The sequence below is a fragment of the Bombus pyrosoma genome, linkage group LG12 (assembly GCF_014825855.1).
Source record: "Bombus pyrosoma isolate SC7728 linkage group LG12, ASM1482585v1, whole genome shotgun sequence".
Lineage (NCBI taxonomy): Eukaryota > Metazoa > Arthropoda > Insecta > Hymenoptera > Apidae > Bombus > Bombus pyrosoma.
The window spans coordinates 60,801-79,798 of record NC_057781.1 but is presented as its reverse complement, the minus strand read 5'-3'; the positions used below and the strand labels follow the sequence as shown (position 1 = coordinate 79,798).

The 18,998-nt window shown below is 34.9% G+C and overlaps 2 protein-coding genes across 4 annotated transcripts; both read right to left on the bottom strand.

Moving 5' to 3' along the window:
• Positions 1 to 2,042: 2,042 nt before the first annotated feature.
• LOC122573778 (elongation of very long chain fatty acids protein-like) lies at positions 2,043 to 7,258 on the bottom strand. Its single transcript, XM_043740618.1, has 5 exons — positions 4,940 to 7,258; positions 4,677 to 4,867; positions 4,534 to 4,614; positions 4,108 to 4,291; positions 2,043 to 3,763 (listed from the first exon to the last, which is right to left on the bottom strand). The coding sequence occupies exons 1-5, from the start codon at positions 4,998 to 5,000 to the stop codon at positions 3,441 to 3,443; spliced, it is 840 nt and encodes a 279-aa protein (XP_043596553.1). The 5' UTR covers positions 5,001 to 7,258; the 3' UTR covers positions 2,043 to 3,440.
• A 155-nt stretch (positions 7,259 to 7,413) lies between these two features.
• On the bottom strand, positions 7,414 to 15,202 carry LOC122573776 (elongation of very long chain fatty acids protein). Of its 3 annotated transcripts, none has more exons than XM_043740613.1 (4): positions 14,745 to 15,202; positions 9,695 to 9,776; positions 9,341 to 9,612; positions 7,414 to 9,255 (listed from the first exon to the last, which is right to left on the bottom strand). In XM_043740613.1, exons 2-4 carry the CDS (start codon positions 9,741 to 9,743, stop codon positions 8,749 to 8,751), a joined length of 828 nt encoding a protein of 275 aa, XP_043596548.1. In that variant the 5' UTR covers positions 9,744 to 9,776; positions 14,745 to 15,202; the 3' UTR covers positions 7,414 to 8,748. The 3 variants fall into 3 exon arrangements, with proteins under 3 accessions (XP_043596548.1, XP_043596547.1, XP_043596549.1); XM_043740612.1 differs by lacking the exon at positions 14,745 to 15,202 and adding an exon at positions 11,008 to 11,204; XM_043740614.1 differs by lacking the exon at positions 14,745 to 15,202 and adding an exon at positions 9,886 to 9,989.
• Between the last annotated feature and the right edge of the window lie 3,796 nt (positions 15,203 to 18,998).

Genomic DNA, 18,998 nt, shown 5'->3' with positions numbered 1-18,998 from the left:
TGATCACAAACGATCGAGCTGTGTATCTTTCGTTAAGCTAGTTATTATCGCCACTTTTTCGTACTTTAACCACCATAGTCACTTTGTTAATCAATATTTGCCTATGAAAGGAACGATTAGCATAACGTTTTCTTAATTCTCTGCGAAATGCTGTTTGAAATCCATCTTTAGAATTCCCCTTCTTCGTGGAGGTAGTAAAATTGCAAGTAGAACAAACGGTAACTGTGTACGCGCCTTCAGTAGGTTTTACTATTAGAAATCATGTGGTCGTAAATGGATCCTTTAATAGTTAACCTCAGGTACGCGTTGATGTCTCGTAAATTGTGATCCAAAACGTTTCTTTGGATGGGAGCAATGACGATCCGACCAATGCCGCGAATACACTTGCAGTTACTTCACAAACAAAACCATTATAAGCGTCTCGGAGGGACATTTTTAGCACAGGTACAACAAAGTAAACCAACGGGACAATTCGAAATATAGAAGAAGTTCGCGAAACGGGGTTAAACGAACAGAGGTTTTGCAAAAGTATGTTTCTGACCGGAATTCTTCGCAACAATATCAATAACTTGATTGAGACACGCGCGAAAAAATTGAGTTCAATGGCAATTCGATTTGCATGCACTGAAGTTTTCGTTGAAATCATTGATACGATAATATCGATGGACTTTATAACACGTTATAAACATTACAAGATAAAATTAATAATTAAATTAATAATATTGAATACAATTGAATTGTATCTAATATATTATAACACATTTTAATATACATTACGATATATATATCATAACGTATGATAATTAAAAGTGACATTAAAATTAATGATTAGTAATTAAATCACGTATTAAAACATCAGAGTACACTTTAAAGCGTTTCGAACGTATGTATTTCATGTTTGTGACGTTTACCGTGTCATTGTCCTATTTTCCTTTTAACGCGCTCCTCGCGTCCCAGAAACGTACGGTGTTTCGTTGATCATTGAAAAATACTTATAGTACTGGCTATAAGTCTCAATATTCCTGCAGATATTTAGTAGAAAGTGCATGCATTTTTATTTACCAATTATTTATTTCAAATTGTTTTAAATTTAAAGTACGGAAGAACCGCACTGCTTATAGAATAACCCTATAAAGTACTAAATAAAATAAGAATTAGAATTAGGATTGAAGTTTTAACGATACATATAATGAAGTCACATCACTTTCTAATGTAACAGTTATCCACAATATTGTAAATCAGACCTGCCTGCTACTGGAAGAAGGGAAGTTCGTAGATTCCAGGAATTCATACAATCTTCCTATAGCTACATACAAGAGTAATAACGAAGATAACTGTATAAAAAGGGGACGATTGAAGAATGCAAAATTGTTATTCATCATTAATCATTATGCAACCAAAGAAACACAATGTACTGAGATTGAAGGAGCGAAAATGAAATTCCTGATCACTTGGACCGAAGGATATAACGGCACCTGCTTGCTTCTACCAGCTTCTCGAGTGCTTTTTTCTGACCGTTCTCTCGACTTGTTTTACCTTTCGCCTGGACCATCCATTCACGTGTCACAAAAGTAGGTTGATTTTTTCGACTGGGTCCTAACTCAGCTTCGCGTTCATTTTTTTATTGGTTTCCATATTTCGTTAAATAGGTTAAGGTGTTACATAGATTAGAGAAAAACGCGTGATCACGTCCTGTTAGAAAATGGCCAGGGGGAAATTTCGATCGTTACTTTTAAAAGAACAGAATGTTACATGATTGATTATCGATTTGTGATTCGAATGAAATTATTTATGAGTGGACATAACGCGATTTACTCTATGGCACGTGATTCCCGAACGTTACGTTATGCTCGTGAAAGGCAGCAATTAAGGACGATCGAATCGAGTTGTTCCAAATACCTCGAACTTTAGTCAATTATAATTATTTAAGATAGATGGTATTGTGATTTAGAAACAAATGTAGTACTCAAGTGACATGGAAGTCGAATAATGTAGAACGCGAATCAATTGATACAGGTGGTTACTGAAATAAATTTGCAAAATCATTTAAGACGTAATGTTTTATTTTCACTTCAAACACTTATTGTGTTTATATTGTGTATACATGTACGTATTATGTTCAAAATCAGACCATTGCGCAAGAGACCTCGTGCGACCTTGTGCAACCTCGAATGTCCTTCAATGTGTTTGTGCATCCTCGAAAACTGTTGAACACTTTTACGTTGCGTTATCTTCTCTTTCTCCTTTTTTTTATACGAGCTTCGATTATTTATTTACAAGGCAATATTGATGGATTCGAAGTAAAATAGAAGTAAAGTAATTGATTATTCATAACACGCGCGCTACGCGATCGTCGTGGAACAGACTTATTATTTTATTGCTTCTGTGTGACAAATAATTTGCTTCCAGCGCAAACGTCATATCATCAGTGATTTATCTCTGTCATACTGTCCAACAGGAAAGATGATAGTAATATGAATTACGCATATATTTGTTAAAGCTTGCGCTGCAATCGTCATGGATTGGTAGAGGTAAGCGTAATTATGCACAAAAGGGGACCTCAACTCCAATCTTGTTCAATTTCATCTTTTCATTTATTTTTTCGTTTTTCTTGAATTTCAATTTCGGATATGTTGTAGAGTGGATGACTGTAAGTAACGTGCACTTTGTCCGAGTTTAAGGACGATAGTGAGTCGAAAACTATGACAAAAAGAAAATGCTACTTGTTAGATTATATATACTCCAATATAACCAGTTACAAATTAAATTTCATATTCATTTGCATAGGATTTCTATCCTAATAAAGTATCCTAGTAATTAATCCTAGTAAGGTATGGTCAGATTCGATTTTATGGATAGCTGGCGGTCTAAGTCCCCCCAAAAGAGTCTAACTTAATCAAACTTTGCTCGAACCATAATCGTTCTACGCCTCGGACAAAGTGTATGTTACTCAGGTAGCGCCTCCTCCACGACAGATCTCAAGGTCGAGGTCATTGGAGCTAAATGCTCTCTTTTGCGAATAATTAACGAAGTAAGTAACGAAGATGATGAGTGACTTAAATACAAAGATGAGACCGAGAATAAGCGTTCCGTGAACCATACAACGAAAAGATTCTGCGTTTGCCTGCATATGAAGAAATACTTTAGAACTCGAATGACTTTCATCAAATCTTCTTATAACAAGGTAAACCTTACATTTGGCAGAACAATTCAAATTGAATTTTTAAATTGTCATTTATGCCTGTCCTTTCGTTGTTTGGCCTTCGTCGACACGCATGGGATATTAGGTGTTAATAAGTGTCTAAAGTCTAGAGTATGAAGCGCTAAATTGCTATTGTTTCATAAAGAAAGAAGTATTCCTCGCGCGAGTACTCAATGGGTCGCCTCGCGCGTCGAAAACACGAAATAACGTTAAACCGTTCCGGGCGCACAGGACGTAGCTATTGACTCTTCAACTTTCCGTTCGAGACATCCGACGAGACGCCGTTTTCGCGGCTCTTCCGCATTTTGATGTATGACTTATAGTAAAAGTCGCCGAACATCATCAACATGAAGAGATTCTGAGGAATCATCACCGCCGCCGTCCACTTCGGGAAACCACAATCTTCCACCCAGGCTAACATTACGAAGTGGATCGTTATCAAACAGAATTGAGTAAGCTGCAGTTGCGTCACATATTTCTTCCACCAGGGTTTGCTTATTCGCAGCGATGTAGCCAGATAGTAAGTGTACATCACCATATGAACGAAAGAATTTAAAGTACCTGTGGCAATAAATTTATTTATTTAATAAATAAATATAAATATACACTTACAAACGTTATCAGTTTATGTAGAGGCACATTGTCACGAATGATTCCCTTAAACGTAAAACGACAAAGGTAAATACAATATTCAATATTCAATTGTCAATACGATATATGTCGTCGTTGAACTAAAGAACGTTGATCGTGAACTAAAAATCACAAAATTGTGGAAACAATTTCATGATAATTAATATCCAATACGTGTGCCAAGTTTTACGATAGAAAGGCTGATATGAAAAATATTTTTTAATATACGATATTGTAGGAAGTTAAAATCGAACGAGTGAAATTAGTTTACTTACCTAAAAAGGTAATGTGACCGCCGGGCAAAAATTTGGTGGCTGCCCAGCTACCAAGAGCCATGCCCGTGTGATGATAAACATGAAGAAACGACACTTGCTGTTGCTTTTTTCGAAGAATAAAGAAGGCCGTGTCCAGTAAGTCGAGGAGCTTCATTAGAAAGTACGACCAAACGATCTTGGTTATCTGTGATTCAAGTAATTCAAGTACTTCAATCTTTGATATCCTGATGAGAACAGATTGTAATTAATAGACTGGGGGTGTTATGCATTTACAGAAAGTTTAACGCTGTGAACATAAAATGAATATATAAAACATAGAAAGTACTTGTTACAATCTACGCTTTGTTGTGTTCATAAAAATATGAATTCGCATAAACTTTCGCAGTCTAGTAATTAGGATATAAAGGAAATATACGATATAGGTACCTCGACCGCGCGAGGATCATCCGAATAATCTACTGGTTCACAGTAGAAGTTATAATGGAACAACCAGGCTAGTACCAATGCCTATAATTACATTTAGACATTTATTATATTTTCATATTTAATAGAAATGTATACTTGTTTACCTTATAAAATATATATGCGCACGATACTATCTGTATTAGGTTATATATCTGTAGGATTCTATTCAGATTGAACGGTTTTCTCTTTGCCATAATATTGGGTCCCAGGACGTGCACGAAGTATAGATAAAACGCTACTATACTAAAGCATCCCCATGGTGATCCGATGAGGAAATAGTCTTGCGTTCGAGGATCTTACGGAAACAAAACATTCACATAACTACTTGCATCTTTGACTTGCGTGCAACAGATTCGTGTCTCTGTACCTGTTAGTTCCTCGTTAATGTAACAATACCCTTGATAGATTCGTCGTATCAACGTCGCCATATTGCTATCACTAAATAATTGATGGGATTCCAACTAACGTCTCTCAGAAAAACTTCATAAGATCGAAGTGAAATCCCGAAATGATAAAGTTGGTTCAACTAACCTTGATAAAAAAATCAAACCTAATTCCTCTTTCTGAGCAGATACTTTCTAAACGTTTGTTAGCTTTCAAATCACACAGTTTTCCTATGCTTACTATCGAGTTTTGTGAATCATTGGTAACGCAGTGAAAACGAAAGGAACAAGAAATAAAAATAAACGAAAGGAAGAAAACACACACACACACAAAAATGTTAAAAGGTGAAACGTATTGAATTTTTCGAAGGCAAAAAGTTACAAACAATGGCTTTCGATTGATTGTTTAAGTTACTACGCAGAGTGTTCCAATCCGACTAAACCGCGCGCAAAATACAAGTAGACTGATGAAAGCAATTTCCCCCGTTAAAAACATTATCGAATCGTATAGTCATTGTATTTTAATTAAACGCTGGAGTCGAAACCAAATAGCCAGCCCCTGAAAACACATAACGCCGCTTCGAGACAATTTCTTTGTCCCCTTTCTTCGAGAGTGTACGACCTACAAGCTGAACGCGCTTAATTTTCTATTCCATGTCTCTATGAAAAGATATCAGATCATAGAAAGGTTTAATTTAGTATTCCCTGATTCTATGGGTATGTCAAAGAAACTCGAATTCAAGGCGTTGTATATCATTCTGTCACACGCATTTAATGACTTTCGACCTTCTCATTCTTATTTACTGTTCTATTCAAACTACGCGAACGACAATTAGAAAAGAATAGAAATTGAAAATATTAATGCAAATATTCAAAATAGGTCATTGTTTGATGTTTTTTTAGATATATTTTTTCCCTTGACATTACGAAAACAAAAAAAGCTCAATCACTTATTTGTTAGCTAGCACGAAATGCAATCGAATATGCATAATTGTTCTGCGGGGAGAATGTTGGGACTGGTATATAAGCACATTATCAAATTGCTGCAATCGTGTCAGACTTCCGAAACGCGGTATGCAAAAATGATCGCAGCTGTGCAATTTTATATTATTTTGCAATAATAACCTCTCTTTTTATATTTACAATAACTGCAACCAATCATTCCGTTTTACAATCATTGAATCATAAAAATGGAGATTTACGATACGTAAACGAAAGATTATGAGAGGAAATTTTATAAACAAATTAATAAAGCCCGTATGTCTTTAATCTTATAACAAACATCTGACATTTTCACACAATAAGGAGATTTGTTAATTGTATAACGAACAACTTTACAATATTGGTGCCTGTTCTAAAAAATCTAGTAAGGCGAGAAATTATGCTGTAACAATACTACGACATAGTTGAATGTTATACAAGTGTTTCTGGAGTTTTTCTTCCTTAATAGAACAAGTTTCTGTTTAGACGTCAACGAAATAATTAAAGCTAAATTAATCAATTAAAATTTTAAAAATAATTAATATTCATTTGATAATTTATTTATTTTTATATTTTTAGTTTGTTTGATTGACGTATTGAAAGGAAATTGAGAAATTAAGCTATTTGCGAGTAACAGAAAAAAAACTTATCTCTGTGTCAGTTGCTCTTACGAAAGGCTTTTCTACCTGTATAATACTTCTTTAACCGATAGAGTATTCGCGTTATGTATACTACATGCTGCTTTCGATGTTTATCTAATATAATTTCGCATGAAATTTTTCAACCAGAACCGTGACTAGAACATTGATGATAAAGATGATTATTGAAAATTATGATAAAACATCGCCTATGGAAATCTCTTATACGTAAACCATTTCATTTACTAATTAAGTGCATGAAGAATCGATAATCGTGGCCTTGCGTGGCCAAGCACACTGAAAGTGGAGCTCTTTGTCTCGAATTTATTTTTCAAATACTACTAATCACTTCTCGCGAATGTGATTCTATGTATTAAGGCACTGGGATTGTTACTTTCGATGATCAAAGCGCTTTTCAAGATCGAGGATGAAAAACGTAGAATGAATAGGAATGGAATATTAATATGCAAATATTACTTCGTTGTAACTAATTGAACTTGGAAACGAATTTGTTAGAATTATTATTTGCATTAGACGTATATGCATTAGAAACAATTAATTGAAGAATTATAGAATTGAGCAGATCTTGCAAGTAATCGATTCGTCATTGACACGTGTGCAACGTTGAAGTGAAACGGATGAAGAGGTCCCGTGGGTCCGATGGTCGTGACCCTTAACGACAAAAGGACATTGACCAGCGTATAATCGAAGATCCGCTGGCCTTCAATACGTGCTTTGTTTATTTCAAACGTGGTTTAATTGATATTAACGGATATCAAAATCATTGAAGAAAAGACATCGAGGAAATTCAATCGTAAGGAAAGGAATATTCAAAGATATATCTAAAAATGTAACTACTTTATTGAATATATACTTCCATATTTATATATTTACAACTAGATGATGCGATTAAATTAATTTTGCTTTGAAAAGTATCGATAATTTTTCCACAAAATTACTCTACAAATAAGTATTGTCATTGTTAATAAATTTTTGTGAACTTACGTAATCATTATTTGATTTCTAATTCTATAGATCTTAATTTTTATACTCTATTATAAACACATTCCATTAAAGAAATTACAATTAAATAGAAAAATTTTTAAACGTTGAAAAGATGTACAACGTTATACGTAATTTAAGATAATTCACTTTATTTCTAACGCTGGACGTCTTTATAACTTATTTGCACTGGTATAAACAAAGTAAATTGACCTTTGCTTCTGTTCTAAATTCTATTTTCACTTACAAGTAGGTATGTACATTCGTATTAAAAGTTGTTGTGCCAAATAGTTACCGAATTGTTATGGAAACAGTGTTTAGAAAAAGTACCAATTATTTCCCATACAATAAATTTTCAATACAATAAAGCACATTAATACTTTCATTCGAAGGAAGATTCGATAAAGGCACATTATTGGTCTATCTTATCGACGAACAGTGTAATTCGATGAGCTGATAGAAAGAGCCGAATTGATTGATAAACCCTTTGATCATGTTTCCTTCATTATCAACGTTATCGACCGAACGTTACGATATGAAACTGATTTCGTATTTTTTCAATGCAGTACTTTCCTTTCATGATAAGGCACAAGCTGGAGATACTTGATTTTTAAAATCATGTTGTCTGGTGTCTTGAATCACAATCTACTTACTTCTCTGGCTGGAGCGAGATTTATCTATCTTTGGTATGACTACATATGTTCTCTTCATACCCAGAATACATATTATGCATCTGCTCCACTTTTAGGCAACCAAAAATATATCGAATTTAATAAAAAGAAGAAAAGAAAGGAACTCTTACATATTTCTTACAAACTCTACTATAATTAAATAGAAAAATTTTAAAAATAATTGATAATTTAAGATGCATACATAAATATATATATAAATTTCATACATAAATATATATTACGCGTGGTCAATGTTCGATCATAAAATAAATTTTTGAACAAAGAAAATGTAAAGGAAAGAAATGAGATCGTCATCGATGAGATGAAGATCGTCTCTGGTTTTCGAATATACGAAATCAATCGATCAGCAATAAATATTTGAAACACTAAATTTACCATTCTGTGCTAGTACGCTTCTATGTACCTAACGAAGGTGAAATGTTCCTTTGTAACGAGGAGGAGTACAACAAGCGAAAAGAAAACCGCGTCAACGATATTAATTCACTCCACTTTCTTCGCTGCCATATTTATTTGCCCATCCTTTATCTGTGTTCGTTGTCTCTTACGGTAATTTTCGACGTAGAACGACCCGAACATGTAGATGAAGATCGTCGCGTTCAGCAAGAGCAGGAACGCAATAGGCCTTGGATAATTGCATCCGTTGAAGAATAGTTGAATGGTGTGGATAAAAATCATGCCAAATTGAATCAACTGGAGCATCGTTATATACCTTTTCCACCAGAGATATTTGTTCATGTGTGACCCTATCGAGGACAGCATGTAGTACATGTACATGATTATGTGAATGAAAGCATTGACGAGGCCCAAAAACGTTCCATGGCCATTCGGCAGGAACTTGACTCCGATCCAAGCGCAAACCGGCATTAGAGTGTGATGATACACGTGAAGAGTTGAGATCTGACGACTCTTCTTCCGAAGAACAAAGAACACCGTATCCAAAAGCTCTGTCAACTTGCATATGAAGTAAAAGTGCACAATCTTAGCCATCTGTAAATCACAATTTCACAAGCGTTAACATACAATATTCCGCCGTTTATTCGGCATTTGTTTAGCGAATTATGACGAAAAGTACCCTGATAGATTTTGGATTGTCCGAATAGTCAACAGGCTGACAAGAGTAATTGTAGTCATGCAGCCATCCAGCCATCAATCCTTCATAAAAGAGATATATACTAAATATCACTTGAACGAAGTTGTACACGATCATGGTTTTCCTCAATTCGTACGGCTTCTTGTCCTTCATGTACCTTGGTCCAGCGGATAGGCAAAAATACACATAGGTAACGAGAATTACCGCCAGAGGACCTGGTCCTGACACGAGAAACCAATCCTGAGTGTATGGATCTGGATTTGTTAAAGAGGCGTATTATAAATCACAAATCGCTTATAAAGGTATTCACGTATTACTTATAAAAATGTTTCTTACGGCATTTATTGTTTATAACGTCTTTGTACCAATCTACGATAGTCGACATTGTTTTTTGTTGATTGCCAGTAAATGGACAAATCTGAAAGAAAACGACATACCTTCAATTTATTCGGTTATCCTTGCGTTGAGAAATAAACGATAAATCACGCGGATTACTATCTTTATAGTTTACGCAGCTTATACTAAACCTGAAAGTGATTTATGAGAATTCTATATTGTTAGTACATAATTGGCTTAACGATATTGCGGTCTGTCTATCTAAAATCTAGTCGTCCATGGCGCCCATTGGAACGCGATCGTTAAATGTCTTTCTTCAACGAATGTTTAGTAAATACTAGTGAATACTTCTTAGCTTCGTTGGAAGCTAATAATAATAAGAATAATCGTAGATGACGCAACATTTGGTCATATAGTTTGCTTGCGGGTATAGATTCTCGAACTTCTCATAGCTCGAGTATCGAGACGTAGATGCGATTGAGTGGATGAAGAGGATATTAAGCAAAGATGTGTAAATGAGCATCGTCTTGCAACGACTCGCATCAAACAGTGAAAAAATAATTGGAGGAAGCACGTCTCTGGGCCTACGACCAAGACCGTCGAATCGTGGTATCGATTCGAATGATCACGTTCTACTTTTTGTGCCGAACTGGTATCAGTGGAATGCAATCAACCAAAGTACAACGTCGCGTTGATATTTTTTCGTCGGTGGGTATGGCCAAGCAAATTTGGTCAACGTTGGAATTTGAAAAACGTTGGATCTGAGGAGAAATGTGCGCCCTTGTCTATATTAAACATTAATCAGGCATCGCGGTGTATCGTACTTTATTAATCATTTTCACCCGTACAGTGTTTTACACCCGTTGAGTGTAACTTAGGGTTGTGACATTTCATTTTGAGTTCCGAAACCCAGTTGAATTCCAGTGTTTCCTTAATTCTGCATACTAGTGCATTTATAAAAGTTTTAGGCTGTGATCTTTGGCCTTTGATCTTAAATCGATGAATGACATAAAAGGTAGCACATGATTAACCTTGTTAATATATCTCGATTGAATTAGAAATAAAGAAAGCCGTTTCTCTGAAAATAATTAAAATTTATGGAATAACGACATAAGAATATCGAAAGTATAAGAAAGATCGAGATACGTAATTGAATGCGGTTGAAAAGTGCTTTGTCATAGCGAGACACAGAAATTGCTCTAGGACGTGATTACAGAAGAAAGAATAGAAGATACTCTGAGAATAAAGAAGTGAGATGCGGTTTGCAACCTGCAGGCTGGAAAGGGGCAGGAACCTTGCTGGTGAATACTTACTAGTCGCGAACCAAGGTGAACGGGATCTTCAACGGGCATTGCTGTTTATCTCGTGTCCCTTTTGCCCAACTTCAACCAACGGAGCATCGAAAACCTGTCTGTTCACTTTCGTTATCTTTTCATATCAGTAACTATGGGTTAAATAATCTCTGTTTCGGGGATTGAGGGACAGAATGCCCTTGAGTTCAGATATACGTGTTGGGACTTTCCTGCTTCAAGTATCTTTTCACCAATTTTTTTATTTCCTTTTTTAAACCTCTCTTTTGGCAGATCTTCTGTCGATGACTCTGCATTCGTGATAGCCGGGAATTTAATTTTTTGTTTTCGATCTGCCTGTTTTTCATCAAAATATGCAAGCATGATATATGCATACATGATATATTTTAGAAAGATTAAAAGATGAATGAATGCAATGATGTCATAACTTCGAGAAAAATGATTGTTTCGCAATTATACCGCTTGTCACTAGATGAAATATGGTAAATATGTCTCTTTAAATTATTCATTCATTGTTATTCAGTCATTTTACTTTACTATTCTTTGTTAGGAAAACGGCAAAAAATTGTACGTTTTCATTAGAGATGCGTTATGATGAAACGATAGTGATTGGAACGCTATTCAGTAAGTTGAGAATCCCGCGGTACGATTGACATAAATCTTTGCAAGGTTTGACGTTAATTAAATGAGAAATAGATCAAAAATTATCTAGTGGGAGAAAGAACTAGTCATGCGTCATCGTTCAAGGTAAGTGAATTCAATAAAATTGTTCCTCCGAGTGCAAGTGTAGAACCTATGTTGATCCTTGCGCCAACGACGTAGGAGGAAAATCGTATTAAACCGGTTGGACGACCGAGTTCATCATGAATAAACGCGTGCAACGCAATACAATACAAAAATATAATTACAATATTGCCTATGTAATCAAGGAGTCCAACGCAAAACTTACCAACATTCAATCATTATTATAAATTAAGTGGCTTTTGACGCTTGTTGTTGTTTCAACGATTTGATAGTCTAGTTGGGAAAAAACGACTGATGTCGTTGGCTTAATTAGTCTCTAAGCGCTGCGCGAGGTAATATGTCTGAATAGAAAAATGAACATTCCTTTCCTCGATTAACAAGCTCGACAATGTATATGTAGATTATTGTAGAAATGTAGTATGGACAAAAACAGGAAGCAGTTCTTTTTACGGCTTCGCTGCATTGTTGCATCGTAGATGTAATTTGTTATGTTACATATTTGATATCAATGAAAAGCGGCGAAATGTATCCACACTTAGTAGGTATCCACTTATATACCTATCTACCTAGTTATAAGTACCTAATTACCTTGTCCTTCGCGTTTTCACAGTTTTCAGTCCCAATAACGCAGTCATTGACATTTTAAAATAGTTCCCGATGCAACCTACATGCATCTTGTTAACCTTTCGAAATATCATACAGCTTATAGCAGAACTGCGTTTTACGCATAATACTGTCGTCGTTTTATCAAGACTATTTCATTCGTCAAGAAAGATGCACATTTTACGATTCTGTTTGAATATTCGCTAGTTATTTTGTCTGAGATTTCTTTTATCGTATATAACATCTTTTTTTATCATCTTCTAGTTTGAAAATCGATTACTAATAGAGTTTGATGACATTATGTCCTCGCCATCTCGGTATCTCTTTTTGTATGGAAAAACGTAGGATCTTAACAATCAATATTGTCGATTCGCAAAATACAGTTCTCAGTGCATTCGAAAATTAATGCACTCGAGTCAGAAGAAAAAGTAATAATAAGACAGAATTCATCCACGGAAGAAAATTCTTCTTCGACTATTTTTTCAATAGTTTGAATAGAAACGATGTTGGATGTCATTAAATCGCTGTTTATATTTGAAATTTTGTGGCGACTAAATGACCAAATGATGTAAGTGTTGGTCAATTCGAACAAGTGTGAACTGAAGAGTTATATACTTATCAGGTTATATATTGCATTTTTATAGTACCAAATTTTTATAGCCATATGAACGTTCTACTAAATGATACGAAATTTAATATATTTAAATACAATTAATTAATGTGTAGATGTTGTATAATAACAAATACAATAATGTGCACAAAATTTTGTAGCCACTCTAACTCAATCGAGACAGCACTTTGCTGGAACCTAAGACAACTTTGATAAACAATTTTGAGAAGATTTAATCATAATGATTTTTTCCTTTGTGAAACTGGTTTAATTTAATTTAGACAAAACATAGGTTCTTGCCGTTGTGCATGAAGTCAGAAGGTAGATATCCTCACAATAAGATTAAAAGATGATCAAATATCTACGTTTGTTTGCAATTGATATTTTTTGCAGTGATAATATTTACGATGTAACGATGCGAATAAATACTGTCCACTCGTTTCTTATCGAATCAGTAATTATCAGATACACATCTTTAGAAAGAGAATTATAGAAATCTTTGTTACAAGTGGAACTCTTACTTTTACACATTTTAATCATAGCCTCTTCTTATATCTTGTAATATCAAAGAATGTATCTTTCAATTCATGGTCTGTCTCCTCGTCATAATTGATCTTAATTCAAAATTCAGTTGATCAATGAGCTGGTTTAAGAAAAATGAGAAACTGATAAACAAAACGTGAATATACAATTAACAACGTGTTCTACAAATATTGCAATACGATATCAATTGAGTATTAGTACATTCTTTAATGTTTATGAATAACTTGACAAATTTACGTTTGCGAAATGTACGTTCGATTGATAAATATACGGGCTGACAGTCGCAATTTTCAATCTGTGTTAACATACGTTGATACGCGTCCAGAATAATTCTTCGATTAAGTGACGTGACCATTCTTGTGTAGCGACACAAGAATAAATATTTTTATCAATAATTTCTTTGTTATTTATCATTCTTGACTTTTCTTTCTTTTTTAGGAAGGGAACCAACATTTAACGATCAGACGTGCAGGAATTTAAATGAAATTGCTCTCGTTTTCCCTACTGTTTAAGGTATCCGACTTAAAAATTGGATGCGTTTTCAAATCTGTAATATAATTTCAAAATAATCCTTCGATGATTCTAGTTCATTAGCACGAACGTTTGTGTCATTGCAAAATTCATTATTCACGATTGAAAAAGAGCATTGAGCACAGCATTTAAGCATGTAATCACTTCTCAAAGCGTGTTTGCATAGATTTCAACATATCTGTAGGCAGTTCGCAGAACAGGAATTTTGTAAGATAAGAGGAATACGCATATGTATTATTCTACTATACTCTAGAAACTGTTATTCTGTAGAAAGAAACTGTCTCGCCTATCATGGCCCGTGTGACCACATCTTAGAAAGTTTTGTCGATTTTCCACGGACTATCTGCAGATCATGTTCTTAATAGTAAATCTACATACTATTGTTTTACGCTAATCTGCTATCGCATAGCATACCGTAAATGCGCACTGATATAATTTATGTGATATATTTAAATGAGCGATATCCGATGTATGTAGCACGTTTTGCATAAGTATAATCGCTAGGAACAAACTGAATTTCGATAAATTTTTCGAAAAAAATTTGTAAACAATCAAAACGCATCACTATTCTCCATAATTACGTTTATACACGTCCGCCTATCGGAATCGTTGTGGAATAACAGAGCGTCAAAGTGCGTTTACTCGAATAAACGACAGCAAGCAGAGAACGAAAGTGAAATGATGGATAAAAAAGAGACGTTACTCTCACCTGTTGCGGAAAGGTACGGTCGAACGACGATGAAGATGCTTGGTGTCGTGATGCGAGGTTATCAAAGTATCGGAAGAGGAGAGAATCTTGCCGATGAACGAACCACGGTGTAGCTACCTGTGACTAGCTTTTCTTCGTGTCGTCTTAATAACTGAAGAGTGTCCTGTACGCAAGACCCGTTACCAATAGTTGCAGTTGCAAAACAACGAAAAAGTCACGAAACAGCCGTTGTTCGAGAAAAGTACGTCAAAAAAAAACGAAAAGCAACAACTGGATGTCGTTGGCTGTAGGGTGTGCAAAAGGAGTCGTACTAGGACACTGTAAACGCGATGTATCCGAGGTAACTTTTATCGAAATGGCAATTTTCGGTCTTTCAGCACGCACCACTGAGGAACACCGATGCCAAGGTTCTCTTTCCCTCTAGTTTAACCACGAGCGATATCCTCTACAGTCTGACAACGCAAAGCTGTGCAGTCGTAGTCTTATATCCCTTTCAGCCAGACTGGTTCGTGATTACGCTTAGCAATGGAGTCGATGTAGCCGATTCCCGAACAAATGTTCCTCCGCTACACCGCTTCACACCGCATCATGCCATTCCATACGTCACTCTTTTCGACGTAACTAGCATTTCCTATTCTCGCATGTTTACAGACGTCTTCTCCAATTTTTCTCCACGAAGATTCTAATTCGTTTCTCACCAATAGAACGCACGAACGCACTAAATTCAAATGCGAATTCATTTGATTAAATGACACCACCTACGCTCTTCCTTTTATACCATATTTATCCAGAACACTGAAAATTCTTGAAAGTTTCGACATTTCACGTGTCGCTCGATGTGTGTCAATAACATTTAATTAATCGTAGTCGTGGAGTGAATGCAGTTTCAGCGGAATTTAAATCGCGGTGCGATCAACTTCTGAGTGCGATGTCTCGTGTAATAAAGAAATGCTTCGTTTCTCGAGTATAACATAATTGGACAGTGGAAAACAAAATGGAAGAGCTCTTGCTTACGGTATTTATATCGCGACGATATTCTTCAAAAGTAAAACATACTGAGACTCGAAAGTCATACTTCTTTACGCATGTCTGAGATTCTTCCTCTAGGAAGAAGTTTCTTGACTATCTGCACTTGCATTTGCACACACATCAACAAGCAATTGGGAAATGAACAAAACGACAACTTCGCATTATAATATATGGCATTTTGGACGCCGAAATTACCGATATTACGTATTTTTCATTATCATTATTGGAAAATGGTGAAACGGAGGTTAAATTCTTGTTTACAAAAAGTAAATTCAAAGATAGTAAGTAGAACTAAGATTTTTAACCACCTTGTAAAATACCTTACCTTATACCTTGTGAAATACCTTGATACAAATAATCGACGTGTGCTTGATCGCATCTGCATTGTTTAATATAGATATCATTTATTAAAACTCTTTTCAACTATATAGTATATTAATTTCCTTGTATCTTAAAGCCAAACGCATTTACGAATTTCGGCAATTTCGAGTTGAATTGACATGAATGAACTGATAAGCATTGCAAATCCGACGAACGATGAATGATAAACCAACAATGGACAACTTTTCCGTATAACCGTCTGTGCAAAACCTATGCACCGGATGACATGGTCTAGGTCAAATAGTTACGTTTTGACTAGTTATGTGATCGTCGATAATTATACAGAATATTTTAATATCTGAAACTTTAATTTCGATCAATTATGTGTAATTTACATAATTGTAGCATAAGCTTGTATGAAAAACGCATTCACAGCAAAATATGTATACTCTACATAAATCATAATATAAAATTAAAAGATATCTTAACTTTTATCTCTGCATTATTAACGTTGATTACGGTTTAAAAAAAGATAAAATTACGCGGCAGTATAACGAGATGTAGCTGCGTGAATACCGATCAGTAAACGATCGAAGGACAGTTTATTGCGCAATCACCCCGTTTTATATATGAAGATATGCATATATGCAGATGAACATCGTTTAATTTCCTAATTATCTATATAATTCGATAATTCTATAATCCTATATTTGTAACTGGTTTTGCGGTATAAAACGGAATTCAACGTGTGAAAATTTATAAATTGTAAACCACAATTGTCTTTTAGATAGCTGCAAGGTAAAAATTCGTGAAATCAACGTTACATTGAAAAACAATAGTAATATTCTTTGATAACAATATATTTTACAAATAAAGTATAAGTGGATCAATTAATTACTCTTTGAAGCAACTTATTTGATTCCGGATTTTAAAGAAAATTAATAATCCCAAATGGGATTCGTTATTAATTTCATACTTCATACACATTTTATATAAGGATGTTAAATATATTTGTGCTTTGCTGATATCTTTTAATTAAACTTTAACTCCATTAAACAGAACAGTTTTCATAGTTTGTGACGCAATAAATTAGAAAAGTTAAATACGAATATGATAATCAGCTTATTAATAAAATGTCACTAATTATAATTAAAATTTCATCTTTTTTCTAGATTATAACATGTAAAAATCAATGTCGAATTGTCAAAGGTAAAAAAACTTTTAACACTTTAAACTTTCATATTTAAAAAAAAAATGTTAATATAAATTTGAGAAATTATTTTCTTGTATCTTCTTAATTTTAAGAAATCTTTTAACTTTATAGTTAAAAGACACCAAAAGAACGTAACAGGACTGACACCCAACTATAATCAGGAAAGAAGAATTTTAACACACAAATTGAGACGAGAACTTCTACATATCAACTCCGATTCTTTTATATTCTCTCATCTTTGAAAGATTGTTCGATTATAGAAAAGTACGAACGTGAAAAAGTTAATACCGAATCGTGAATGTTGGAGCAAAAATTCGATCGGAATAGGTAGACGTCGCACACGTTCGAGTGGATACAAGCGGATAATGGACTTGATTTGCGAAATGTTCGAACAAACATGGAACAGCACTACGTCCGACTGGTTGGCTCACTCGTCAATCGTTAGAAAACCGAACTTTGCGTAAGACTTATTGGCCCTGGCATAGGAGACACGGGTTAAACAATGACACGGTTGTGTTGGTGAGCGTCGTCGAGCTGTATAATCGCGGCACGATGATACAATATGGATCCACATGCATGAATATAACCGTTTTATACTTGGATCTTCAACGATTAACGAACTTCGAGCATCCACCGTAATTTACTTGCAATATAAGAGGATCCAACTGGATCATAATTGTCGACATCGTCCAACTCTCTATTACTTCCATCTCGCGACTATTGATTTGCCCTAATGATCACTGATTGCACGACTCGCGGTAGTCAACAACGATATACGTCGAAGTGGAGGTATCAAACACAAGGTGATTCTAAAGTTTACACTAAACATATGCGCGTTCCTTCACGAAGGACGACGTAATAATCGATAAACTCGCCGATGAAAATCTGTGGGAAGGAAACTAACCAAAGGTGTATCGGAGTCGAATCAAACTCCTTATTCGCGTCGGAGCATAGATCGAGGTTTTGCCGGGCATAGTTCGAAGGTTTAATCATCAGTTGCAGTTACCTTCGTTGAATGTTCCGGGACTCGTTACTGTTAACGAAACGGTGTCATTGTCTACACGACGCTGCATCAGTAACGGTATATACACCCTCAGGCGTCTGATGAAGCTGGCTGCACCGTTGAAAGAATAGGATATTATTCCAGGAAAAAGAGTTACACATATAGAGTTTAAAAAATGAGAGACAATATAAAAGTCTGAATCGTGAAAGGCTCAAGGATCTTACTGATAACCTGAGGCCATGTCTCTGGATTCTAGACGCAGATGTCTCGAATTGTATATCAATATCTACTTTCTGTATAGTAAAACTCCGTTTATGTGAATTTGTTGATTGATTAACTGATCCTCCTAAACATTTATGACTTTTCCTTTATACAATAGGTGTTGATATTCAAATAGGTTCAGTAGCAACAAGTTCAAGTTTATTTAAAACTTAATTAACAGAAATTTATTTAATCAAACATTAATCTTTCGTTCGAGTAACTGGAATTTGTACTCTAGTTCTACTCCGGTTCTATATATTTCTTTTTCAATAATAGTCTTAATGTCAATCTTCACTACAGTATCATACAAATAACATATCAACCTACCAAGCCTATAAGACACTTCTTTTCTTCCGTATGTAATCAAACCATTCGCAGTAACACGACACTGTAATTGTTTAAATAATTCAATCTAAAAATAAATTCA

Bases quoted from the DNA above. Each gene is read 5' to 3' on its own strand.
- LOC122573778 (XM_043740618.1), bottom strand. From the start codon at position 5,000: ATGGCGACGTTGATACGACGAATCTATCAAGGGTATTGTTACATTAAC. The intron at 4,868-4,939 runs GTACAGAGACAC...TGTTTCCGTAAG, and splicing joins CATTAACGAGGAACTAACAG to ATCCTCGAACGCAAGACTAT. The intron at 4,292-4,533 runs GTACCTATATCG...CTTGAATCACAG, and splicing joins ATGATCCTCGCGCGGTCGAG to ATAACCAAGATCGTTTGGTC.
- LOC122573776 (XM_043740612.1), bottom strand. From the start codon at position 11,046: ATGCCCGTTGAAGATCCCGTTCACCTTGGTTCGCGACTA. The intron at 9,613-9,694 runs GTAAGAAACATT...TAACAAATCCAG, and splicing joins CGTTATAAACAATAAATGCC to ATCCATACACTCAGGATTGG. The intron at 9,256-9,340 runs GTACTTTTCGTC...TGTGATTTACAG, and splicing joins ACAATCCAAAATCTATCAGG to ATGGCTAAGATTGTGCACTT.